The sequence below is a fragment of the Lucilia sericata genome, unplaced genomic scaffold (genome assembly GCF_015586225.1).
Source record: "Lucilia sericata isolate MDLA Ls3-8-SP2 unplaced genomic scaffold, ASM1558622v1 Contig000197F_arrow, whole genome shotgun sequence".
NCBI lineage: Eukaryota > Metazoa > Arthropoda > Insecta > Diptera > Calliphoridae > Lucilia > Lucilia sericata.
In genome coordinates, this window is record NW_023994225.1 from 917 (window position 1) to 28753 (window position 27837).

The 27837-nt window shown below is 32.8% G+C and overlaps 1 protein-coding gene across 1 annotated transcript; it reads right to left on the reverse strand.

Annotated features, from left to right (window-relative positions):
- Positions 1-281: 281 nt before the first annotated feature.
- Positions 282-26175, reverse strand: LOC119601891 (matrix metalloproteinase-2). The gene is made up of 5 exons (XM_037953129.1): positions 26033-26175; positions 20396-20553; positions 3671-4332; positions 2661-2802; positions 282-2588 (listed from the first exon to the last, which is right to left on the reverse strand). The coding sequence occupies exons 1-5, from the start codon at positions 26155-26157 to the stop codon at positions 2065-2067; spliced, it is 1611 nt and encodes a 536-aa protein (XP_037809057.1). The 5' UTR covers positions 26158-26175; the 3' UTR covers positions 282-2064.
- Between the last annotated feature and the right edge of the window lie 1662 nt (positions 26176-27837).

The following is a 27837-nucleotide window of genomic DNA, read 5'->3' on the forward strand; positions in this document are numbered from 1 at the left end:
ATATGTATAATGATTTGTAGATAAAATTATATTCTGAAGGGGTTTAGGGTCAATTATGGATCGATCCTGAAATTCCAAATTCCATTGCTATACATACTAGAATTTCTAGGACAGTTATGAACGCTAAAGTCATTTCTTGAAGGCGACCCTAAAAAGGAACTAGAGTGAAGTTTGGCCCGATTTAAAGACCTTATATGGGATCTATATTCAATTGTGAGAATTTGTTCCGTATATATTGAATAGGGACTAGATGAAATCGTGAAACGATATCTTCATTTTAATAGCCAAACAAACTGCATCTGTAGTTTAGGTACCTTTCGGATCCAATCGTGATTTAAACGGACATACAGACATTCATACCTAGATCATCTAGTAAGGACCCTGATTTCAACGGACAGACAGACGTTCATACCAGATAAGATCATCTAAAATGGACCCAGAATATATAACGGATGTTTTTTTGTAAGCATGACAGAGCTTTGAAAAGGCTTAACATTAAAGATCATATTTAGAGCATCTAAAAAGGACCAAGAATATATAACGGAAGTTTTTTTAAGCATAACGGAGCCTACAAACGGGTTAACTTTCAATCGAAATCTCCTTTTCTGACATTTCATCATGAATAGCTTGGGGCTTTACCAACATTACTAAATTATTCAAAATTTTCTTCGAAAATCAGGCATCTACATCGGAATCGAGTTTTACGCAAAATTCTCTTAAAGGATTTGCTGATAAATGAAATTGCCACCTGAACTGAGACCAATTCCCAACAAGCCCTAGATCAATTACATGCAGAAAAATTTATGCTTATAGGACCTTATTTCTTCAGAACTTAAGCCAGAGCTCGAGTTGAGCTCAATGGTGATCGTTATAGCACCATGATCAGTGATTTTTTGTTTGATAATATGAATGACACTGATCTGGACCTAATAAATGGACGCCAATATCGTATGATTTGTCACCTTTTGATAATTTTCTGTAGGACCATGTATAGTCTATAGTTTATAAGTTAAACCAGAAACCTCCAAGACGTCAAGGCCATTATTGTGACATACGGGAAGCAATGCTCGAAAATGTAGTAAAAATTGTACGCTGAGAATGTGCATGAAGGTCTATGGAGCTGAAAAAACTCTCTATACTTTTATGGGTCTAGATATGACTGGAATGACATCTTTTTTGATATTGGGTATAGAAATATCTGAAGAAAAAAGATATATATGTGATCTGATCTTTTTAATTTTTCAATTAGAAAATGATGTTATATAATCTCAACTCTTCAAGAACTTAGATCGATTCTTATAGATCTACGAATCAAATTTGCGTATTTAATTTCAATTAATTTTGAAAAATTATACAATTGTGCCCATTTGTAGTTGTGATAAATAAATTATAAGATCGGTACCTATTTATAAATATGGCAGTATTTGAAATACTTTAAGTTTTATATTTTTGAAAGAAATTCTATTTGAAAATTATATAAATAATATTTTATATTTGATATAACTGTTAAAGAACTTAATAAAAGTAAAAATCTGTGGGAAGTTAGTGGACCCGTTAAAAAAGTCTAATAAAAGTTGTATTTTACCTAAAATATTTTTAAAATAAACTTAAATAAAAACCGATTAATTGATATTTATTTAGGCTATTCACAGTTTTCCATAATATATTACACATGTAATCTAATATATTAACTAAAACTGTAAACAACCTAAAATTTTTTGGAATTTTGTAGTAAAATTAAATTAAATCATATAATTAAAAAAATAAACTAATAAAATTGTGTATACATTTGATAATTTTTATAAAAATTGTTTATATATATTTAACTATAATTTTTATTATTAATAATTTTATATTTATTTTGTTTATATCTTATAAGATCATCTTTAGTCTTAAATGTATAGATGTAGGGTATTAGGTATGCGTGTGTGTGTGTGTTTCAGTAATTAAATTTGATTCATTTTTATCTCTCACTCTTACTCGCTCTAACTATTATTATCGGGCTTAACTATATGCTTAGGTGTTGTTTTTTTTTTAACTATTATTAATATTTTAGCATAAAATCTAACTCCATAGTAGAGAATACATCGAACAAACAATTAATATTATAATAGACCCTGTAATCTGCTGCGATTTACTTGTATCATAATCAGGTTTATCATTTTCCGAAATCAATGGTGCTGTTCGCGTAAATTCATCATCTATATCGTTAGATCTACGCGGACATTTCATCCATTTATAGGCCGAAGACATTTTACGTGGATGAGCCACACGCATTTGATCATCTCTGAACTCCCAGTAACCGTTGCCTTTAAAGAAGTACGTTTTGTGATCGGTATACTGGAAGGCAGCATCAATGTTGTAACCAATACCAGCCCATATAGACAAATCACGTGGATAATCTAATTCAACACGGCCCGTATCACGATCTAAGCCCCAATACAAGGTGCCGCTAAATAGATAAGTACGATTATTGTGTCCCCATATAAAGGCCGCATCTATGTGATCAAGTGAGTAGGGTAAGCCCAGTGAAGTCAAAGGTTGTTCTTGTATCAGGGTAACCGAATCGAATACATAGTATTTACGTCCTAAAGGGGGTTAAAGAAATGTGATATAAAGATTTTAAAAAGTTAAGAAAGTGCTTTAATCGGAGTACTCACCTATAAAGAATACAATTTGTCGTTGACGATTTTCGTAGACAGCATCAATTTTATTAAAGTGTTCGGGTAATTGAGTCCATAAACGTCTAGTTTCGGTGGGATAACCAGGGTATAGACCTCTATCACCTATGCGCCAAAGAAACTATAAGGAAAAAAAATAATTTGTATTAATAAAACAAGTAGGAAAGTATAGTCGGGTATGGCCGACCATATAATACCCTACACCATGAGTATATTTTAAAAATTTTTATTTTTCACAAGAAACTTTTATGTTGAATTTTACCTTAATTCCAAAGTATTTAAGCAATTTATTGATAAAAAACAAATTTTCTAAATGAGGCTTTATATAGGAGTATAGGTCAAACATGGGCCGATCCTCATTAAATTTGGGAACAGGATGTATTTTTAAATAATAGTTAATTATGTTGAGTTTCATTGCGATACAAATGGTTACAAGTCAATTTTAGACGTTTAAGACATTTTTTGAAGGGGGGTTTGTATGGGGGCTAGGGTCAAATAAGGGCCGATCATTACGAAAATCTGCAGTATCATTTATACTTATATAAAACTTATTTGTGCCAATTTTTAGAGAGATAATAGCATATTTGACGTAATTAGGGCATAAAAAGCCCAAATCGGGAGGTACGGTTGTATGGGGGCTATGTGAAATAATGGACCGATTTCAACCATTTTCAATAGGCTTCGTCCTTGTGCCAAAAAACATGTTTGGTCCAAATTTCATCAAATTATCTTGAAAATTGCGGCCTGTACCTTGCGCACAAGGTTTACATGGACAGCCAGCCAGCCAGCCGGACAGACGGACGGACGGACATGTCTTAATCGACTCAAAATGTGATTCTGAGTCGATCGGTATACTTAAAGGTGGGTGTAGGACCAATATTTTTGTGTGTTACAAACATCAGCACAAACGTATAATACCCTCCCCACTATAGTGGTGTAGGGTATAAAAACGTAAATTTTGTTTGGTTCTACATTCGATGAAGACTCACCTGTCCCTTGAATATAAACAATTCACCACGTATCATTGAAATGGCATCATATGAGGTCATACAGTTATCGGGTTTCATTTTTCTCGGCTTTGTGGGATGAGTTATGCGACGTTTAGTCGGTTTCGGTGGTGTACGTTGTGGTGGTTGAGTTCTTGGTCGCCATGTTGTCGTAGTAGTGGTAGTTGTCGGTCTTGTTGTAGTCGTTGTTGTTGTAGTTGGCCTTTGTTCCGGGTAGGGATACGATCGTGAGGGTGTATTGTTATTATTGTAATATGGATAATGTTGGGTGCGATGATGCTGATGATGATGTCTATTACGATCAGTAGGATAATGTTGTGGATTATTTGGATAGGGATTATTTTGTGGATAGTAACGATTCGGATAATTATTTTGTGGATAATAAACTAAAGGTCTCATAGTTGTTGTGGTCGTAGTAGTAGTGGTGGTGGTAGTTGTTGGTCTTGGTTGCGGTTTATAAGAGCCCCAGATTTTGACCTTAGAACCATAGAGTTCTTGTATGGCGGTACGATCATCATCGGGTAAATCACTGCCAACTTGATAACCCTGATACCAGGGAAACATTATAGCCTTTTGATCGGAGGAATGTCCCAAGCCCAGGGAATGACCAAATTCATGTACGGCTACATTTAGTAAATCAGTGCCTGAAATTGTATAAAAAAATTATGCATACATTTTCATTCAACCTTAAATTATTAACAGTGTGCTACTTTTAACAAAAACAAACAAATATTTTGCCAAATCTGGCACAAAAATTACATAATTTTTAGAGAAAAGTGTTTTGTTTGCTCTAATTTCTACCCTTCCCCTTTCCATTACAAAACTAGTCCAATCAATCATGTTATTATTTGTTTTTTCTTCAATATTTTCCCCCCTAAATCATCAATCAATATCATTATCAAATCGTTCATTCATTTTTACAGGGACATACATTTAGAAGCCTTCGAATGAGGGCCATTCAAAACACTTTTTACTTCAATATTTTAACACTTTAAAAATAAAATTAGTTGTTTGAACTTTGATGACTTTTATAATGAGTCCGAATGACAAACCAAAGGAGATACAGACAGGAGATCTAATAAAGCAAAATATTAGAGCTAACCTCTAAGGGAGGTCTCCATTGAAAATATATGTATATACTATTGTCTAACTAACAACATCACCGATATCCATGTAAAATGTGTATAATGGATTAGATTGAAGGGCAAGTGGTGTTATCATATTTTCCGACAACCAAAAGGCAATTTGGTTGATATCAGCAGATAAGGTTAAATCTATCGTAAATCCATATTGGATTAAAGAGCCATAACCCTTCCAGTTGTAAACTGGACTGTGTACTGCTTCAACGAACGGGGTCTTGAGCTTGTCATCAATTAACATTTAATAGAGTGTAACAGTTTTAGAACTGAACTAGAACTGATCTGGAACTGAACTGAGCTACAACTAGAACTGAACTAGAACGGAACTAGAACGGAACTAGAACGAAACTAGAACGAAACTAGAACTAAACTAGAACTGAACTAGTACTGAACTAGAACTGAACTAGAACTGAACTAGAACTGAACTAGAACTGAACTAGCACTGAACTAGAACTGAACTAGAACTGAACAAGAACTGAACTAGAACTGAACTAGAACTGAACTAGAACTGAACTAGAACTGAACTAGAACTGAACTAGAACTGAACTAGAACTGAACTAGAACTGAACTAGAACTGAACTAGAACTGAACTAGAACTGAACTAGAACTGAACTAGAACTGAACTAGAACTGAACTAGAACTGAACTAGAACTGAACTAGAACTGAACTAGAACTGAACTAGAACTGAACTAGAACTGAACTAGAACTGAACTAGAACTGAACTAGAACTGAACTAGAACTGAACTAGAACTGAACTAGAACTAGAACTGACTAGAACTGAACTAGAACTGAACTAGAACTGAACTAGAACTGAACTAGAACTGAACTAGAACTGAACTAGAACTGAACTAGAACTGAACTAGAACTGAACTAGAACTGAACTAGAACTGAACTAGAACTGAACTAGAACTGAACTAGAACTGAACTAGAACTGAACTAGAACTGAACTAGAACTGAACTAGAACTGAACTAGAACTGAACTAGAACTGAACTAGACTGAACTAGAACTGAACTAGAACTGAACTAGAACTGAACTAGAACTGACTAGAACTGAACTAGAACTGAACTAGAACTGAACTAGAACTGAACTAGAACTGAACTAGAACTGAACTAGAACTGAACTAGAACTGAACTAGAACTGAACTAGAACTGAACTAGAACTGAACTAGAACTGATCTAGACTGACTAGAACTGAACTAGAACTGAACTAGAACTGAACTAGAACTGAACTAGAACTGAACTAGAACTGAACTAGAACTGAACTAGAACTGAACTAGAACTGAACTAGAACTGAACTAGAACTGAACTAGAACTGATCTAGAACTGATGTAGAACTGAACTAGAACTGAACTAGAACTGAACTAGAACTGAACTAGAACTGAACTAGAACTGAACTAGAACTGAACTAGAACCGAACTAGAACTGAACTAGGAACTGACTAGAACTGCTCTAGAACTGATCTTAGAACTGAATAGAACTGACCTAGAACTGAACTAGAACTGAACTAGAACTGAACTAGAACTGAACTAGAACTGAACTAGAACTGAACTAGGAACTGAACTAGGAACTGACACTAGAACTGAACTTAGACTGAACTAGAACGAACAGAACTGAACTAGAACTGAATCTAGAACTGATCTAGAACTGAACTAGAACTGAACTAGAACTGAACTAGAACTGAACTAGAACTGAACTAGAACTGAACTAGAACTGAACTAGAACTGAACTAGAACTGAACTATAACTGAACTATAACTGAACCTAGAACTGAACTAAGAACTGAACTAGAACTGAACTAGAACGCAACTAGAACTGCACTAGAAACTGGAAGAACTGAACTAGAACTGAACTAGAACTGATCTAGAACTGATCTAGAACTGATGTAGAACTGATGTAGAACTGATGTAGAACTGAACTAGAAATGAACTAGAACTGAACTAGAACTGAACTAGAACTGAACTAGAACTGAACTGAACTAGAACTGAACTAGAACTGAACTAGAACTGAACTAGAACTGAACTAGAACTGAACTAGAACTGAACTAGAACTGAACTAGAACTGAACTAGAACTGAACTAGAACTGAACTAGAACTGAACTAGAACTGAACTAGAACTGAACTAGAACTGAACTAGAACTGAACTAGAACTGAACTAGAACTGAACTAGAACTGAACTAGAACTGAACTAGAACTGAACTAGAACTGAACTAGAACTGAACTAGAACTGAACTAGAACTGAACTAGAACTGAACTAGAACTGAACTAGAACTGAACTAGAACTGAACTAGAACTGAACTAGAACTGAACTAGAACTGAACTAGAACTGAACTAGAACTGAACTAGAACTGAACTAGAACTGAACTAGAACTGAACTAGAACTGAACTAGAACTGAACTAGAACTGAACTAGAACTGAACTAGAACTGAACTAGAACTGAACTAGAACTGAACTAGAACTGAACTAGAACTGAACTAGAACTGAACTAGAACTGAACTAGAACTGAACTAGAACTGAACTAGAACTGAACTAGAACTGAACTAGAACTGAACTAGAACTGAACTAGAACTGAACTAGAACTGAACTAGAACTGAACTGAACTAGAACTGAACTAGAACTGAACTAGAACTGAACTAGAACTGAACTAGAACTGAACTAGAACTAAACGACTAGAACTGAACTAGAAATGAACTAGAATTGAACTAGAACTGAACTACAACTGAACTAGAACTGAACTACAACTGAACTAGAACCAGATCTGAATTGGAGCAGAACTTGAAGTGAATTATAACTGAACTTATATATTCTTGAGTTGAGCTCTATAAATTTTCGGACTAAATATAATTAAAAGGAGCTATTTACAAGATTTGTTTAATCACAAAGATTTTCAAATCTGTCTGGATTGCGGAGAACAATTTCATATCAATATTCCTAGAAAATTTTTCTCCATGTATTCATTCATATTTCCCAACAACTGACATGATATAAGTGCCTAATTAAGTAACAAAAAAAAAAAAAAAAAAGAAAAAAAAAAATCAGTTCCCCACTGATGCTGCAGCTCCTTTTCATATTTTAGTCTGCCAGGAGATTGAGTGATGGAAATTCATTTGTAGGAAAACTAAATGTATTTTTACGTTCAATGCAAGAGACTGATTAAACGAGTGGAAGCAGGATAATGAGCTATAGATAATTCGATATTTGATGATGAATGTACATCATGGATGGTTTATTGTATTTTAGACAGTTAATACAGTTTTGTAAATTGTAAAATTTATAATTCCTGCTAAAAACAAACAGATTTTTTGCCAGTTTAAATAACTTTAATTTTAAACTAAACAACAGTTGTTGCTGTTATTATTATTTAGATTTCGATTTGGTGGGCTAAAATGTAATATTTTGGCATTTTTTTCGACGGGTTATATTATGACGTTTATTATGGACAGGTTGGATTTTGGTTTTTTTCCCTAAAGTTTATAAATTTGATTTTGGCTTAATTACATTTTGTTCAACTCTTTTTGTGCAACATTTTGCAGCGGGTTTGTTGATAAACTAATCTTTTATTGAATTGAATACGGTGTAAATATGGGATTGTGGGATAACTTATTTTATAATTTTGTTTATTTTTTTTTTTTTCTGTAGGCAAAATACATTTTTACTAATTATGGTATTTGTAATTCAATCAAAACTTAATTGTGCAATGTTGCATTAATATGATGATGGTGTTTATTAAACAAATTCTTTGTGTTCAGAAATTTGATTGCATTTCTTTTATGAGGAAATAAATACATTTTTATTTAAATTTAGCATTAACTTTGTCAAGATTTTGTTAATCTCAGTAGATATTAAGTGTTGGATTTTATTCGCAGAATAAATTTCCTTAGCACTCAATCAGCAATTTCGATTAAAGAAGATCAGTTCTAGTTCAGTCTTAGATCCGATCTAGTTCAATTCTAGATCATTTTTAGTTTAGTTCCATCTTATTTCTAGTTTAGTTCTAGTTCTACTTCAGTTCTAGTTCTGCTCCAGTTTTGTTCTAGTTCTATTCTAGTTTTGTTCTAGTTCTGTTCTAGTTCTGTTCTAGTTCTGTTCTAGTTCTGTTCTAGTTCTGTTCTAGTTCTGTTCTAGTTCTGTTCTAGTTCTGTTCTAGTTCTGTTCTAGTTCTGTTCTAGTTCTGTTCTAGTTCTGTTCTAGTTCTAGTTCTGTTCTAGTTCTGTTCTAGTTCTGTTCTAGTTCTGTTCTAGTTCTGTTCTATTTCTGTTCTATTTCTGTTCTAGTTCTGTTCTAGTTCTGTTCTAGTTCTGTTCTAGTTTGTTCTAGTTCTGTTCTAGTTCTGTTCTAGTTCTGTTCTAGTTCTGTTCTAGTTCTGTTCTAGTTCTGTTCTAGTTCTGTTCTAGTTCTGTTCTAGTTCTGTTCTAGTTCTGTTCTAGTTCTGTTCTAGTTCTGTTCTAGTTCTGTTCTAGTTCTGTTCTAGTTCTGTTCTAGTTCTGTTCTAGTTCTGTTCTAGTTCTGTTCTAGTTCTGTTCTAGTTCTGTTCTAGTTCTGTTCTAGTTTCTAGTTCTGTTCTAGTTCTGTTCTAGTTCTGTTCTAGTTCTGTTCTAGTTCTGTTCTAGTTCTGTTCTAGTTCTGTTCTAGTTCTGTTCTAGTTCTGTTCTAGTTCTGTTCTAGTTCTGTTCTAGTTCTGTTCTAGTTCTGTTCTAGTTCTGTTCTAGTTCTGTTCTAGTTCTGTTCTAGTTCTGTTCTAGTTCTGTTCTAGTTCTGTTCTAGTTCTGTTCTAGTTCTGTTCTAGTTCTGTTCTAGTTCTTTCTATGTTCTAGTTCTGTTCTAGTTCTGTTCTAAGTTCTGTTCTAGTTCTGTTCTAGTTCTGTTCTAGTTCTGTTCTAGTTCTGTTCTAGTTCTGTTCTAGTTCTGTTCTAGTTCTGTTCTAGTTCTGTTCTAGTTCTGATCTAGTTCTGATCTAGTTCTGATCTAGTTCTGATCTAGTTCTGTTCTAGTTCTGTTCTAGTTCTGTTCTAGTTCTGTTCTAGTTCTGTTCTAGTTCTGTTCTAGTTCTGTTCTAGTTCTGTTCTAGTTCTGTTCTAGTTCTGTTCTAGTTCTGTCTAGTTCTGTTCTAGTTCTGTTCTAGTTCTGTTCTAGTTCTGTTCTAGTTCTGTTCTAGTTCTGTTCTAGTTCTGTTTCTAAGTTCTGTTCTAGTTCTGTTCTAAGTTCTGTTCTAGTTCCGTTGAGTTCTGTTCTAGTTCTGTTCTAGTTCTGTTCTAGTTCTGTTCTAGTTCGTTCTAGTTCAGTTCTTAGTTCAGGTTCTAGTTCAGTTCTAGTTCAGTTCTAGTTCAGTTCTAGTTCAGTTCTAGTTCAGTTCTAGTTCAGTTCTAGTTCAGTTCTAGTTCAGTTCTAGTTCAGTTCTAGTTCAGTTCTAGTTCAGTTCTAGTTCAGTTCTAGTTCAGTTCTAGTTCAGTTCTAGTTCAGTTCTAGTTCAGTTCTAGTTCAGTTCTAGTTCAGTTCTAGTTCAGTTCTAGTTCAGTTCTAGTTCAGTTCTAGTTCAGTTCTAGTTCAGTTCTAGTTCAGTTCTAGTTCAGTTCTAGTTCAGTTCTAGTTCAGTTCTAGTTCAGTTCTAGTTCAGTTCTAGTTCAGTTCTAGTTCAGTTCTAGTTCAGTTCTAGTTCAGTTCTAGTTCAGTTCTAGTTCAGTTCTAGTTCAGTTCTAGTTCAGTTCTAGTTCAGTTCTAGTTCAGTTCTAGTTCAGTTCTAGTTCAGTTCTAGTTCAGTTCTAGTTCAGTTCTAGTTCAGTTCTAGTTCAGTTCTAGTTCAGTTCTAGTTCAGTTCTAGTTCAGTTCTAGTTCAGTTCTAGTTCAGTTCTAGTTCAGTTCTAGTTCTGTTCTAGTTTAGTTCTAGTTCAGTTCTAGTTCAGTTCTAGTCCAGTTCTAGTCCAGTTCTAGTACAGTTCTAGTTCAGTTCTAGTTCAGTTCTAGTTCACTTCTTGTTCAGTCTAATAGCATTTTAGTTTTAGTTCAGCTCTAGATAATTTAGTTCAGTTCGGTTTGCTTATACGAACTTTAATTTATAAAACCGAATGTATATTACGATTGGTCCTGATCGATTTCTTATGAAAACAGTTAAGAAATTTAAAAGCTAAAAGTGTAGTTTAGTTCATAAAGTAATTAATGCTTCAGTTTAAATTAGCCTTTCCTCAGTTTTTATCACATAAACAGTAAAGTCAGGAAAATATCAATCAAAAGGATTTTATGCTGTTTTTCCACCATTCCCCGTTTTTTTTTAATTCATTGCATTTTGCATTATTGATAGCAACGAAAAATGAACGATGAATGAATGATATTGAGTGAATGAATGAGTGAGTAAGAAATAATGAAAAAATGCTGTAAATTTATAAGCTTCTTAAAGAAAGCATTTTTTTATGACGCCCGTAAAAAACGAAATGCTGCACAAGACCATGAAGAGTTTAATGCGAAAATAGTTATAAAGAAAAGCTATAATATACATAGATTTTTTTAATGTTCCAATTTGCATTTTTTATAAGTACAATAGTAGTTTACGACTTTTTTAAGAAGAGTATATAAATAAAAAATATTCTAAATATGCTTGGAAAATAGTACATATTTAAAAAGTGTATAAACAATAATTTAAACAAATATGGGTTTATTTATTATAAAATTTAATTTTCAAAATTTATTATTTTAATCTATTTCTAACCAAACTAATTCAATTTACAGCAAAAAGAAAAAAAAAAAACTAAATATAATTTGATTGTCTGAAGACCATTAATCACCCCCAACATGTCATAAATAAATATTTTATAATTATTGCAAAAACAATTTTGCCACATGCAACATATTACATTAATGTTTTAGTAATATTGATAATAAATTTGGTTTAAATCTCTGTATTTATCATTTGTCTTTATTTTATATTTTCATATTTAGATTTATCATTAATTTCATAAAACATTTTCGCCTTTATTTATTGCACACAAAGTGCAAACCACAACCAACTAAAGAGTCTCGACCGTTTGTGCACCGGTTGCTAGCTAAAAAACCCAAAAAAAAAAATAAAACTGATTAAAATGGTCAAACATTCTGTTTTTTTTTCTTCTCATATTTTGGTGGGATTTTTAACCAAAAATAACAATAATTTTCCTGAGAATATTAAAATAATTGTCCAAATGGGAGAAAAACAACAATTGTTGATGCTCACAGAAACATTTGAAATTAGTGCAACATATTGTTGGCAAATGAGGGAATTGTGTGTTAAATATTGCCTGTAAGGTCATACTTATATCAGTTATGCGATAACTACAGAGTGAGATATTGTATTTTAAAGTGTTAAAATTATAGCTGAACGGTGATTTTCACAATTTATTTAAATTGTCTTAACGGTTCCATTAATTCTATCGAACAAGTTCGACATGGTCAGAAAAATACATGGTTGTGCAGATCAAATCAGAAATGGATATAGAGTAACTCGGTCTCTATTCGACTAGAGTGGGATCTTCACTTTTATTCGGTTATTTCGTTCGGTTGCTATGTCTGCCATTTACTGTTTAGCATCTGTGCCGTACAATTGTTTAAAGGAAATGCAAATTATTTTCCACACATTAATATTGTGTAAATAAATTTTAAATTACTATATATTTTAGACTGTATACCTCGATATTTATTTACATAACATATGTATTATAATGTGCTAACAAACATATTTATGTATGTGTGTGCAAAATACACCAACGTATAAATTGTTTGGGAGTATATAAAACAATTTGCAAAATTTTAATATTCTGCTAGAAACACTATGAGTAAGAAGTGATCAAAATTTTGATTAGATGTACATACATAATTATAGTATCCATAGGTGATCCCCATTCCGTAAGAAGCCTAATAACTACTAACTAACTAACTAACTAACTAACTAACTAACTAACTAACTAACTAACTAACTAACTAACTAACTAACTAACTAACTAACTAACTAACTAACTAACTAACTAACTAACTAACTAACTAACTAACTAACTAACTAACTAACTAACTAACTAACTAACTAACTAACTACTAACTAACTAACTAACTAACTAACTAACTAACTAACTAACTAACTAACTACTAACTAACTAACTAACTAACTAACTAACTAACTAACTAACTAACTAACTAACTAACTAACTAACTACTAACTAACTAACTAACTAACTAACTAACTAACTAACTAACTAACTAACTAACTAACTAACTACTAACTAACTAACTAACTAACTAACTAACTAACTAACTAACTAACTAACTAACTAACTAACTAACTAACTAACTAACTAACTAACTAACTAACTAACTAACTAACTAACTAACTAACTAACTAACTAACTAACTAACTAACTAACTAACACTAACTACTAACTAACTAACTAACTAACTAACTACTAACTAACTAACTAACTAACTAACTAACTAACTAACTAACTAACTACTAACTAACTAACTAACTAACTAACTAACTAACTAACTACTAACTAACTAACTAACTAACTAACTAACTAACTAATCTAGTCTAGTCTAGTCTAGTCTAGTCTAGTCTAGTCTAGTCTAGTCTAGTCTAGTCTAGTCTAGTCTAGTCTAGTCTAGTCTAGTCTAGTCTAGTCTAGTCTAGTCGTCTAGTCTAGTCTAGTCTAGTCTAGTCTAGTCTAGTCTAGTTAGTCTAGTCTAGTCTAGTCTAGTCTAGTCTAGTCTAGTCTAGTCTAGTCTAGTCTAGTCTAGTCTAGTCTAGTCTAGTCTAGTCTAGTCTAGTCTAGTCTAGTCTAGTCTAGTCTAGTCTAGTCTAGTCTAGTCTAGTCTAGTCTAGTCTAGTCTAGTCTAGTCTAGTCTAGTTCTAGTCTAGTCTAGTCCTAGTCTAGTCTAGTCTAGTCTAGTCTAGTCTAGTCAGTCTAGTCTAGTCTAGTCTAGTCTAGTCTAGTCTAGTCTGTCTAGTCTAGTCTAGTCTAGTCTAGTCTAAGTCTAGTCTAGTCTAGTCCTAGTCTAAGTCTAGTCTAGTCTAGTCCTAGTCTAGTCTAGTCTAGTCTAGTCTAGTCTAGTCTAGTCTAGTCTAGTCTAGTCTAGTCTAGTCTAGTCTAGTCTAGTCTAGGTCTAGTCACTAGTCTAGTCTAGTCTAGTCTAGTCTAGTCTAGTCTAGTCTAGTCTAGTCGTCTAGTCTAGTCTAGTCTAGTCTAGTCTAGTCTAGTCTAGGCCTAGTCTAGTCTAGTCTAGTCTAGTCTAGCTAGTCTAGTCTAGTCTAGTCTAGTCTAGTCTAGTCTAGTCTAGTCAGTCTAGTCCTAGTCTAGTCTAGTCTAGTCTAGTCTAGTCTAGTCTAGTCTAGTCTAGTCTAGTCTAGTCTAGTCTAGTCTAGTCTAGGTCTAGTCTAGTCTAGTCTAGTCTAGTCTGTCTAGTCTAGTCTAGTCTAGTCTAGTCTAGTCTAGTCTAGTCTAGTCTAGTCTAGTCTAGTCTAGTCTAGTCTAGTAGTCTAGTCTAGTCTAGTCTAGTCTAGTCCTAGTCTAGTCTAGTCTAGTCTAGTCTAGTCTAGTCTAGTCTAGTCTAGTCTAGTCTAGTCTAGTCTAGTCTAGTCTAGTCTAGTCTAGTCTAGTCTAGTCTAGTCTAGTCTAGTCTAGTCTAGTCTAGTCTAGTCTAGTCTAGTCTAGTCTAGTCTAGTCTAGTCTAGTCTAGTCTAGTCTAGTCTAGTCTAGTCTATTCTATTCTATTCTAGTCTAGTCTAGTCTAGTCTAGTCTATTCTATTCTATTCTATTCTATTCTAGTCTAGTCTAGTCTAGTCTAGTCTAGTCTAGTCTAACTAACTAACTAACTAACTAACTAACTAATCTAGTCTAGTCTAGTCTAGTCTAGTCTAGTCTAGTCTAGTCTAGTCCAGACTAGTCTAGTCTATAGTCCAGACTATAGTCTAGTCTATAGTCCAGACTATAGTCTAGTCTATAGTCCAGACTATAGTCTAGTCTATAGTCCAGACTATAGTCTAGTCTATAGTCCAGACTATAGTCTAGTCTATAGTCCAGACTATAGTCTAGTCTATAGTCCAGACTATAGTCTAGTCTATAGTCCAGACTATAGTCTAGTCTATAGTCCAGACTATAGTCTAGTCTATAGTCCAGACTATAGTCTAGTCTATAGTCCAGACTATAGTCTAGTCTATAGTCCAGACTATAGTCTAGTCTATAGTCCAGACTATAGTCTAGTCTATAGTCCAGACTATAGTCTAGTCTATAGTCCAGACTATAGTCTAGTCTATAGTCCAGACTATAGTCTAGTCTATAGTCCAGACTATAGTCTAGTCTATAGTCCAGACTATAGTCTAGTCTAGTCCAGACTATAGTCTAGTCTATAGTCCAGACTATAGTCTAGTCTATAGTCCAGACTATAGTCTAGTCTATAGTCCAGACTATAGTCTAGTCTATAGTCCAGACTATAGTCTAGTCTATAGTCCAGACTATAGTCTAGTCTATAGTCCAGACTATAGTCTAGTCTATAGTCCAGACTATAGTCTAGTCTATAGTCCATACTATAGTCTAGTCTATAGTCCAGACTATAGTCTAGTCTATAGTCCAGACTATAGTCTAGTCTATAGTCCAGACTATAGTCTAGTCTATAGTCCAGACTATAGTCTAGTCTATAGTCCAGACTATAGTCTAGTCTATAGTCCAGACTATAGTCTAGTCTATAGTCCAGACTATAGTCTAGTCTATAGTCCAGACTATAGTCTAGTCTATAGTCCAGACTATAGTCTAGTCTATAGTCCAGACTATAGTCTAGTCTATAGTCCAGACTATAGTCTAGTCTATAGTCCAGAATATAGTCTAGTCTATAGTCCAGACTATAGTCTAGTCTATAGTCCAGACTATAGTCTAGTCTATATTCCAGACTATAGTCTAGTCTATATTCCAGACTATAGTCTAGCCTATAGTCCAGACTATAGTCTAGCCTATATTCCAGACTATAGTCTAGTCTATAGTCCAGACTATAGTCTAGTCTATAGTCCTGACTATAGTCTAGTCTATAGTCCAGACTATAGTCTAGTCTATAGTCCAGACTATAGTCTAGTCTATAGTCCAGACTATAGTCTAGTCTACAGTCCAGACTATAGTCTAGTCTACAGTCCAGACTATAGTCTAGTCTATAGTCCAGACTATAGTCTAGTCTGTAGTCCAGACTATAGTCTAGTCTATAGTCCAGACTATAGTCCAGTCTATAGTCCAGACTATAGTCTAGTCTATAGTCTAGGCTATAGTCCAGACTATAGTCTAGTCTATAGTCCAGACTATAGTCCAGTCTATAGTCCAGACTATAGTCTATTCTATAGTCCAGACTATAGTCTATTCTATAGTCCAGACTATAGTCTAGTCTATAGTCCAGACTATAGTCTAGTCTATAGTCCAGACTATAGTCTAGTCTATAGTCCAGACTATAGTCTAGTCTATAGTCCAGACTATAGTCTAGTCTATAGTCCAGACTATAGTCTAGTCTATAGTCCAGACTATAGTCTAGTCTATAGTCCAGACTATAGTCTAGTCTATAGTCCAGACTATAGTCTAGTCTATAGTCCAGACTATAGTCTAGTCTATAGTCCAGTCTATAGTCTAGTCTATAGTCCAGACTATAGTCTAGTCTATAGTCCAGACTATAGTCTAATCTATAGTCCAGACTATAGTCTAGTCTATAGTCCAGACTATAGTCTAGTCTATAGTCCAGACTATAGTCTAGTCTATAGTCCAGACTATAGTCTAGTCTATAGTCCAGACTATAGTCTAGTCTATAGTCCAGACTATAGTCTAGAACAACAACACCAAACAATTGATGGTAGACTATAGTCTAGTCTATAGTCCAGACTATAGTCTAGTCTATAGTCCAGACTATAGTCTAGTCTATAGTCCAGACTATAGTCTAGTCTATAGTCCAGTCTATAGTCTAGTCTATAGTCCAGACTATAGTCTAGTCTATAGTCCAGACTATAGTCTAATCTATAGTCCAGACTATAGTCTAGTCTATAGTCCAGACTATAGTCTAGTCTATAGTCCAGACTATAGTCTAGTCTATAGTCCAGACTATAGTCTAGTCTATAGTCCAGACTATAGTCTAGTCTATAGTCCAGACTATAGTCTAGTCTATAGTCCAGACTATAGTCTAGTCTATAGTCCAGACTATAGTCTAGTCTATAGTCCAGACTATAGTCTAGTCTATAGTCCAGACTATAGTCTAGTCTATAGTCCAGACTATAGTCTAGTCTATACGCCAGACTATAGTCTAGTCTATACGCCAGACTATATACTCTAGTCTATACGCCAGACTATACTCTAGTCTATACGCCAGACTTTACTCTAGTCTATACGCCAGACTATACTCTAGTCTATACGCCAGACTATACTCTAGTCTATAGGCCAGACTATATTCTAGTCTATAGGCCAGACTATAGTCGAGTCTATAGGCCAGACTATAGTCGAGTCTAACTAACTATTAATATCCAGAGATTAAATTTACTTTTAGTTTAAATTTATCATTTGGCCCCATAGTGCCGCGGTTAGAATATGTTTATTTTATTTGTGTGATGTAAATTTGTGAATATAATTATTTAGTTTTTGATATTATTATTTTTTGCTGCCGTTACTACCATCAATTGTTTGGTGTTGTTGTTCTTCTTGTTGTTGTGTGTGTGTATATCTATCACATTTTGTTGGTAGATTGCAAAACCACAGTTCATTCGCTGAAAACCACGTTATCATGTTGCATTTATTTAGTACTAATGTAATTAATTAGTATATAATAGACTAGCATACAAATATACACCTACAACTACGTAAATATATGTATATGGATTTCGTTATTAGGGAAGTAACCACGATTTTTTACATAAGACTAGGGAACTAATAACTGTAAAGTGGCAAAAGGTCATTTTTTCTGGTATCCGATATAATAAGTGACTACTGGATGTTTGCAGAGTTGCATTCTTGAAATGCAGTGAGTGATAATAATATTGTTGTAATATAAGGCCTCTTCTTAATGAATTGCATAAATATATTCTGATCTTTTATGGGGTGTTTTAGCGATTCAATAATGCCCGTCTCTTAAAGCTTTATTGCTTAAACTTGAATTGTCCAAACATTTGTTTAAAATGTTATACCCCTAAGGTTTAAACAAATATGTTCTATCCACACACACATATACATAAGTATTAATTTATGCATAATTATATTTAGCAGATGTTTATATTAAAATTAAATAAAAAACAACAGACAACAATACTTTAATCTAAATCAACTAAAACGGGTTTAAAAAAAGTTTTTAAACTACATATTACAAAAACAAGTATTAGCAATCTACTAACAATATAAATCAAACAAAGTTAGAAAAAAATAAAGTTTTTTAACTATTGAACGAATTTATTTAAAATTTAGCATTTGCTTTGATTAACAGTTTAAAATGTTGATATTAAATTACTAATATTGAGCATTAAAATAAAAGAAACTATTTATACTGTAGTCTAGTCTATAGTCTAGTCTATAGTCTAATCTATAGTCTAGTCTATAGTCTACTCTATAGTCTAGTCTATAGTCTAATCTATAGTCTAGTCTATAGTCTAATCTATAGTCTAGTCTATAGTCTACTCTATAGTCTAGTCTATAGTCTAATCTATAGTCTACTCTATAATCTAATCTATAGTCTAGTCTATAGTCTAGTCTATAGTCTAGTCTATAGTCTAGTCTATAGTCTAGTCTATAGTCTAGTCTATAGTCTAGTCTATAGTCTAGTCTATAGTCTAGTCTATAGTCTAGTCTATAGTCTAGTCTATAGTCTAGTCTATAGTCTAGTCTATAGTCTAGTCTATAGTCTAGTCTATAGTCTAGTCTAGTCTATAGTCTAGTCTATAGTCTAGTCTATAGTCTAGTCTATAGTCTAGTCTATAGTCTAGTCTATAGTCTAGTCTATAGTCTAGTCTATAGTCTAGTCTATAGTCTAGTCTATAGTCTAGTCTATAGTCCTAGTCTATAGTCTAGTCTATAGTCTAGTCTATAGTCTAGCTATAGTCTAGTCTATAGTCTAGTCTATAGTCTAGTCTATAGTCTAGTCATAGTTAGTCTATAGTCTAGTCTATGTCTAGTCTATAGTCTAGTCTATATAATCTAATCTATAGTCTAGTCTATAGTCTTGTCTATAGTCTAGTCTATAGTCTAGGTCTATAGTCTAGTCTATAGTCTAGTCTATAGTCTAGTCTATAGTCCTAGTCTATAGTCTAGTCTATAGTCTAGTCTATAGTCTAGTCTATAGTCTAGTCTATAGTCTAGTCTATAGTCTAGTCTATAGTCTAGTCTATAGTCTAGTCTATAGTCTAGTCTATAGTCTAGTCTATAGTCTAGTCTATAGTCTAGTCTATAGTCTAGTCTATAGTCTAGTCTATAGTCTAGTCCTATAGTCTAGTCTATAGTCTAGTCTAGTCTATAGTCTAGTCTATAGTCTAGTCTATAGTCTAGTCTATAGTCTAGTCTATAGTCTAGTCTATAGTCTAGTCTATAGTCTAGTCTATAGTCTAGTCTATGGTCTAGTCTATAGTCTAGTCTATAGTCTAGTCTATAGTCTAGTCTATAGTCTAGTCTATAGTCTAGTCTATAGTCTAGTCTATAGTCTAGTCTAGTCTATAGTCTAGTCTAGTCTATATTCTAGTCTATAGTCTAGTCTAGTCTAGTCTATAGTCTAGTCTATAGTCTAGTCTATAGTCTAGTCTATAGTCTAGTCTATAGTCTAGTCTATAGTCTAGTCTATAGTCTAGTCTATAGTCTAGTCTATATCTAGTCTATAGTCTAGTCTATAGTCTAGTCTATAGTCTAGTCTATAGTCTAGTCTATAGTCTAGTCTATAGTCTAGTCTATAGTCTAGTCTATAGTCTAGTCTATAGTCTAGTCTATAGTCTAGTCTATAGTCTAGTCTATAGTCTATAGTCTAGTCTATAGTCTAGTCTATAGTCTAGTCTATAGTCTAGTCTATATCTAGTCTATAGTCTAGTCTATAGTCTAGTCTATAGTCTATAGTAGTCTATATAATCTAATCTATAGTCTAGTCTATAGTTTAGTCTATAGTCTAGTCTATAGTCTAGTCTATAGTCTAGTCTATAGTCTAGTCTATAGTCTAGTCTATAGTCTAGTCTATAGTCTAGTCTATAGTCTAGTCTATAGTCTAGTCTATAGTCTAGTCTATAGTCTAGTCTATAGTCTAGTCTATAGTCTAGTCCATAGTCTAGTCTTTGTCTAGCCTATTGTAAAGTCTAGTCTATAGTCTTGTCTTTTCAATGTCTGCTACTTAATAAAGAATTTTTTAAAATTGAGCTGTAATATGTTAATTTATCGTGTTACTAAATAATATTTATTCTCTCATTAATAATTTTTAGATTAATTTATATTAAAAACACCTTATTTTTGTAATAATTAACTAATTACAGGATCTGAGACAAAAAATTATCCTTAAATATTTGTTATTTATTACTCACAGTTCGTTAACACTTTTTTATTTCCCTCAATAATAAAAAATGGAGCAAAATAAACACTTACCTCTATCCTCTTCCTCTTCGTTCAATTGTTCTGGTGTTACGGCCCAATTTTCATCATCATCAAAATGAGCATCACCGCCGCGACCACCACCTGGATAGAAGGCATGTGCTAAAATTAGACCAGGACCATCAAATTTATAGCCATCACCATGATCACGTCTGTAAAAGAAACGGAAAATAGAAAAATCATAAAAAATGTTTATATGTATAAAGATTGTTAAGAAAAAGTTTTCCCAACAAAAGCTACTAAAATGGAAATTTATATCATTAATATTGAAAAGCTGTTAACGTTGAAAACGTTGAGGAAAAAAAGATAAGAACAGCACAGAAAACAGATAAAAGATGAACAAGTTTATTTTAGAAAATGATTAAATATTCTATTAGTAAATTTACACTTTATAATCATTCTACGAAATGTGAATGAAGAGTGTTTTATACGTAAACACACACAAACAAAAAATATAAAATTTTTATTAAAGAAACTTTGGCAAATATTTTAGTTTTATGCTGTGATTTTCTTATTTTTTTATTAGATTAAAACTATTTTTAGTTGTAGCTAACTGTAGTTGATAAAAGAGTTTTTAAAATATTTATTTAACTAGTGTATAATTAAAATGCTTATTAAAATTTTTATTTTTTAAATTTTCATTCTTTGGGTAAAATTTTAATGGCAAGCAGTAAAAATTTTATCTGAAAATTATTTAGTTATGAATTTTGATTTTAAACTATTAAAGTTAAACTTTTACTGACACCTTAAAAAATTTACGTGTTAATAGTTTTTCAAGAGGTTATCAGAGCATTTTATACCCTACACCACTATAGTGGGGAGGAATTATGAGTTTGTGATTCGGTTCAAAATAATTTTTTTGGGTTTATTTAGCTATGTACATATGTCAGTCCATGTAACACTTGTAATTTGATTAAATACACAGGCCGACAAAATTTTAAAAGAGTCGAAACCCTGAGACCTATTTATACTTGTCTAATGGATTGACCCGCTTTGAATCAGATCTGGGATTTAAGATATTGTGTACTGAAGTTTGAAGAACTCAATTTTTGGACCTTTTTGAAACGATTCAGATTCGGATCAGATTCGGCAAAGTGTACTTTAGTCTCTGGGTTAAAAATTTGTCGGACTTCAATCCTAACCTGAAAATCCTATATAGATGGTCTCTCGAAATTACGTTTAAATGCCGTTAAACTGAAATGTTAATTACAAATCATGCTCTAAAGTTCCACGAGGTCCTTTATATAATCACATTATTGACTTTAAAATATTATGAAATTTATTACAGAATGGGATCTTAGTCGATCTGTGACATGCACAAGATGACCAATTCTTTGCTGTAAGAGGGTCCATGAGCACTACGTCGATCAAAGCTTATAAAACATTGCAGGATATTTCTGCCATCAAAACTCAGGCTGCCCTCCAGCCGAACGGTTCTTATCTTTAGGCGAATTGACAAAAGCCGGAACTTTGAACCAGTAATGCGAGATAGAAAATCGGAGTCAACCCGAAACTATTATTACGCGACTACCTCTAACTGAAAGACACAACACGTCTGGTAATCCAGGGAGTTCAGCGTATATGTAACTTGGGGCCATGTGAAACATTGCTGAACATATCTCCGATCAAAACACATTAAAATATGAAGTGGAACTTTTTGCCTAGAGGCTCTTAACTTTTGACAAATTGACAAAACCCGATTATAGGACACATCATCAATATATACTGGATATATTGGACGGTTATACAAAAATAACAGATGTATTCGATCGTATACCGAAAACAGAAATGGTTAGGAAGTTTCAGAAATTGATCTTAGAGAGAAAATCCCTAGATGTATGTATCTGATCGTATACCGTATAAGGAAATGGTTAGGAAGTTTCAGAAATTTATCCCCTATAGAAAATCGTGGTCTAGAAGAATTTGTTGTTATACGAATGGCTCTTAACTGAAAGACAGATAGACTATAAAAGAGCCATAACCGAATACTTTTCCACTGGGAAGTGAAAACCTATATAACATATAACACTGTCAGCTAATCACAGAGCTTATTGGCTTGTAAGAAAGCCATAACCGAATACTCTTCAAGTAGAGCTTATTGTCTTGTAAGATAGCCATAACCGAATACTCGGAAATAAAAGCGAACTTACTTGCTATAAAGGGAAGATAAGAGAAACCCATACGGCATTATATGATTACCAGGCAAGTCGGGAATAATCGGAAATAAAAACGAATTTACTTGCAATAAAGGGAAGAAAAGAGAAATCCATGCGGAAACTCCACTGAAATCCTATGGGGCGATCCCGATGAGAATAGTATCGAAAGCCTCTTCAGTATCAATAGTTTAGTATGGTTCAGATGGTACATATTCTAAGGAGACACATAGTTCTTACGGAGAGAACTATAAAAATTTGGACGAATACTTTGTCCGTAATGAAACCTTGGAACGTTTCTTAGATATTAGATCCAAATATCTTGGGAGTGATGTTTCAACAGATATTGTAGCCCGGGGAACACAGATTGGAAAATTATAAGAAACTGATTCCAGGAGACGGAGCGTCTAAACATTGGACAATAGTTTCTTTTATAGAAATCTATAAAATCTTTTTCCCACAAAATTTTCCTTGAAAGTAAGAGCTCAACAGGCTCGATAGCGCCCTAGGTGCATTGTTTTTTGCAGCTGACATTTCATCGTTCCAAAATTGATCTTAGCATTAAAACACTTTCTGAAAATCTCATTAAATATACTCAAAATTACTGTATAGTATCATTTGGTGAGATATGACCGATTTGTTAAATTTTAAAATTCTGTTTTATTCAAAGCCAATAAATCTTTATTGGAATATTAAAAGGATAATATAAATTTCTAATGGCCACAGTAATTCCACACAAGCGTAAACCAAATCAACTCTTTTTACACTTTTTTTTCGAAATATATAAGAAATATTTATGTAAAATGAACGTGTTTACAAAAAAAAAAAACAATGTTTTATTTTCCACAAAAATCCTCATAACCTGATATTATTTATAATAAATTTTTATAAGTTGCAGTGTGCGTGTTAGTGCAGTTTATTAATGCACTATGGTATGTGTACTGCTGTAATGCATGTTAGTGTGTGTATATATGTATAAGTGACCTCATATATAAGGTTTAATAAAATCCATTATTACTTTTTTTTCCTAAGTCCCTCTCAAAATGTTTATCTTTATTTCAAATTGAGATTTGTGCAGTTTTGCTTAAGTTACTTTATTTATATTCGCAACGTTTTGTTTTTACCACTTTTACCGAAAACAAAAAAATAAAGAAAATAACTTTAGTATTAAGTGTAAACCAGGTGCATGTGTATATAACCAGCAGGGTTTCAAAGGAGTCAATATATCCTTTTTGTGGAATGGTTTCTCAAATATCTAAATATGTTTGGTGACAAGAATTTAAGTAATTTAGAACCATTTGTTTTGTAGTTAAGTACTATTTTTTCTTGCATGCATGGTTACTGCATGCACCCCCAGTAATCTAGGGGATAGTAAATTAGTCAGTTTATTGTCTATAAGTGATCTAGAGTTCAGACTATTTAAATATTCTGAAGTCCTGTTATTAGTCTCATCTAGGTTCTTATCTGCAGATCAGTTCACAAACCAGTGTATATTCTAGTCTTTAGTTCAATATGTATTCTCATCTAAAGTCCAGTCTAAATATAGTCTCCTTTCAAGTCCAGTTATTAGTCCAACCAAGGGTCACAGCTACAAATCAGACTATATTACAGTTATAAGTCCAATCTAGAATGCAATCAACATGTCAGTCCCGACAGTATTCCCATCTAGAGAACAATATATAGTCGTAATTAATGTTATAAGTCCAACCCAGGAACCAATTTACAGACCAGTCTATAGTCTACTTTAAAGCCCAGTTATTGGCACAACTCAGAGATCAGTGTATAGCTCAAACTATAGTCCAGTTATTGATCCAATCTAGGTCCCAATCTACTGATCAGTTTATAGTACAGTCTGTAGTTCAATATGTAATTCATTTTAAAATTCCGACGGTATTTTCATCTGCAGTCTAGTATATTGTCTACTCTCATGTCCAGTTATTAGTCTAACTAATGGTTCAATCTATAGATCAGCCTATAGCTCTCTACTGATTAGTATATAGTCCAAACTGTCCAGTCTATAGTTCAATATGGAATTTATTTTAAACTCAAGATAGTATTTCCATCTACAGTATAGTCTATCGTCTACTTTAATGTACAATTATTAGCCTAACCAAAGGTCCAATCTACAGATCAGTCTATAATCTAATCTATAGTGCAATATGTAAGTTATTTTAAAATCCAGAAAGTATTTTCTTCTACAGTTTAGTCTATAGTCTACTTGCACACCAGTTATTAGTCTAACTAATGGTCCAATCTATAGCTCAAACTACAGTCCAGTTAATGGTCTAATCTACTGATCAGTCCAGTATAGTTCAATATATAATTTATTTTAAAATCCAGAGAGTATTCCCATTTTCAGTTTACATTCAAATCCAGTTATTAGTGCAAGTCTAGGTCCAATTTATAGGTCAGTCTATATTTTATATTCAATATGTAGTTTATCTTAAAGTCCAGTTAAAAGTCCAATATACAGTTTAGTCTATAGTCTACTTTCAAGTTCAGTTATCAGTCTGACCCAGGGCCTTATTTATAGATCAGATTATATTCTAAACTATAGCCCAGTTTATGATCCAGTCTATAGTTCAATATGTAGTTTATTTAAAAGTCCAGTCAGTAGTACAATATAAAGTTCAGTATATAACTAATTCGATAGTTTTGTCTATAGCCCAATCTATAGTTCAATTTATAAGCTATGCTCCAACACATATATCAATATATAGCGTAGTTCAGTCCATTATACAACCTATAATTTTGTTTCACTTTCAGTCTACACTTCAGCTTGTTGTTTAATCTATAGACTATAGAGTGCAAAAGGACTTAATTTTGGCTTCAAGGTAAAACCCGATAGAAGTCAATTAGTTACTGCATACGTTACATGTAATCTAATAAGTGTTTAGTCGTTACTTAATTATCTCTAATCAATCCAAATTGTTGACTATTTAAGCCTTTATTCTGTATTGTAGTTTAGAAAGATGTTAGCTAAGATTCGGAACAATCACTCCGAATTACAGGTTACACGAGTGTGTGTGTAACTTTGTGTTTATGAGAATGTGTTAGTGCATGATTATAAGAATTTCTGTGCGTGTTTTATCGTTTGGTTTTAGTGGTATTTTATGTGTTTTTCTTCTTCCCAGTTTTATGTGTTTTTATGTTTTTGTTCAGCATTTTCATGCTTTTTTCTTTGTAGCCTTTATATACACTATTCTTTGGTTTATGGGGTTTTTCGTGTATGTGCTGTTTCTTTTCCCCTTTCTATTGCTTTAGAATGTACCCGATAGTTTTAGAGATAATGGAATGGCTTTTTGAAAGTAATCTTTGTTAATAAAAGTTACTTAATTGATTACTTAACATATCACAGGTAATCTATTATAGAGTCAGTTGTCTTTAAGTATTCCAAAGTAATATACAATCTGGACCCAGTACTAATAGTCATCCACAACTTCCGGGTATGTCTAGAAGTTATTTGTTTGTTACTTACTTGGCAAATAATACTTGTATATCTGCTTGATCACTGTACACTTCACGGAATGTCAGTTTGGAGTTACTTTCCCAAACACTCAACGCTTTGCGTAGCGTCATACGTACTTGACCTGCATTCGGCATTGATTGATTAACCAAACTGAAAGTAAAAAGTAAGAAGAAAAACAAGAAAAAAAATTAAATATAAAAGTATTAAACTAAATTTTGGGTTGTTGAGAAAAGTTTATGATGTATTATAAACGAAATCAAACATCAGTCAATGTTTTCTTTTGGTTTTTATAAACTGACTTCCATTCATCAATATTAATTTAAGAAAAAAACTATTTGACGCCATTAGAAAGAAACCTTTACCATGATTTTGTTTAAGTTTTCCTTTTCGTTCTTTAACTATTTCTTAACATATTTTAGAAAAGAGTTAAGGGTCTTTTAGGCAAAAGTTAAATAAAGAAGTACTTCATAAAGATTTTGTTAATTAGTTATAATTTATACCATAACATCCTAAAATATTGGGTCTATAATACGTCTTATAGTATAACATGCAGTAATAATATGGTTCAAATCGGCCTATTATCTAATAAAGCTTTCGTATAAAATATCATACGGAATACAAAGCTCATCAAAATATTGATTTCAAATCTGCCCAGTTACCAAAATATGGGTTTATATTGTCCTAATAACTTTATACTAAAATATTTTATATTTATTTAAACAAATACAAGTTTCTTTGAATTTTGACAGGTTTTTCTCATAATTAAGTCTCGTTTTGTCCTTTAAACGTAACAGATTTATTTAAATATAAACACAATTTCTCCCAAAAATTATATTCTTCAAAGTTGGGTTTTGTGGTGTCCTTTGGTTTAAAATGCGAGTGTGTGTGGGTGAAAGGAAGAATAAAGTCGTTGGTGTGTGTATTTTTCTTTTCACTTTTTAGTTGTAACATATTTTCTGGTTTATTATGAGTATTTTTCCTGGTAAATATCCAGCCACTCATCCATCCACCTGTGAGCTTTAAATTTTTTGTTTATTTATTTTTTTTTTTTTTTTCAATTTAAAACACTACAAAGAGTCGTAGTTCTAGTTGTATTGGGGAGTTTTGGGTTCGTTATTTTTTTTTTTAATTTTCACATTTTTAACCAAATGTTTTCTGATGTTATGCAAATTAGTTAAGTTTCATTGTATATTTTAATGGCAGGAAATTCACTTTTGCTGTGTTTTATGTTTGCATTTATACACAGAGGGAAAAAGAAATATACACGCTTGGTACCAAATTGGCACCAAAGAGTTTGTAATTTTTCAATAACAACCGTTGTCAAAGTATATACATACGTACGACAACACTATGTCGCAACGTTGTCAACATTGCAACAATTCGTTGTCGAAATCTAAATTTTTTACACATACGTTGTCTAAATGTGAACAAACGTGGTAAGCTCACTATTGGCAACGGATTGTTTGCAATAGTGAACTTACCACGTTTGTTAACATTTAGACAACGTATGTGTAAAAAAATTAGATTTCGACAACGAATTGTTGCAATGTTGACAACGTTGCGACATAGTGTTGTCGTACGTATGTATATACTTTGACAACGGTTGTTATTGAAAAATTACAAACTCTTTGGTGCCAATTTGGTACCAAGCGTGTATATTTGTTTTTCCCTCTGTGTACCCTACATCATCATAATATTGTAGGTATTAGGCGTTTGAGATAGATTTTTAACAATCTAAAAGTAAAGCTGCTTCATCCTCCTTAATCTTAGAATTTAACTAGAACAGAACTAGAACAGAACTAGAACAGAACTAG

Coding starts and splice junctions, on each gene's coding strand:
- LOC119601891 (XM_037953129.1), bottom strand. CDS start 26,157: ATGCCGAATGCAGGTCAAGTACGTATGACGCTACGCAAAGCGTTGAGT. Junction 4,333..20,395: donor CGAAGAGGAAGAGGATAGAG/GTAAGTGTTTAT, acceptor ATACAATTTCAG/GCACTGATTTACTAAATGTA. Junction 2,589..2,660: donor ACAAATTGTATTCTTTATAG/GTGAGTACTCCG, acceptor AACCCCCTTTAG/GACGTAAATACTATGTATTC.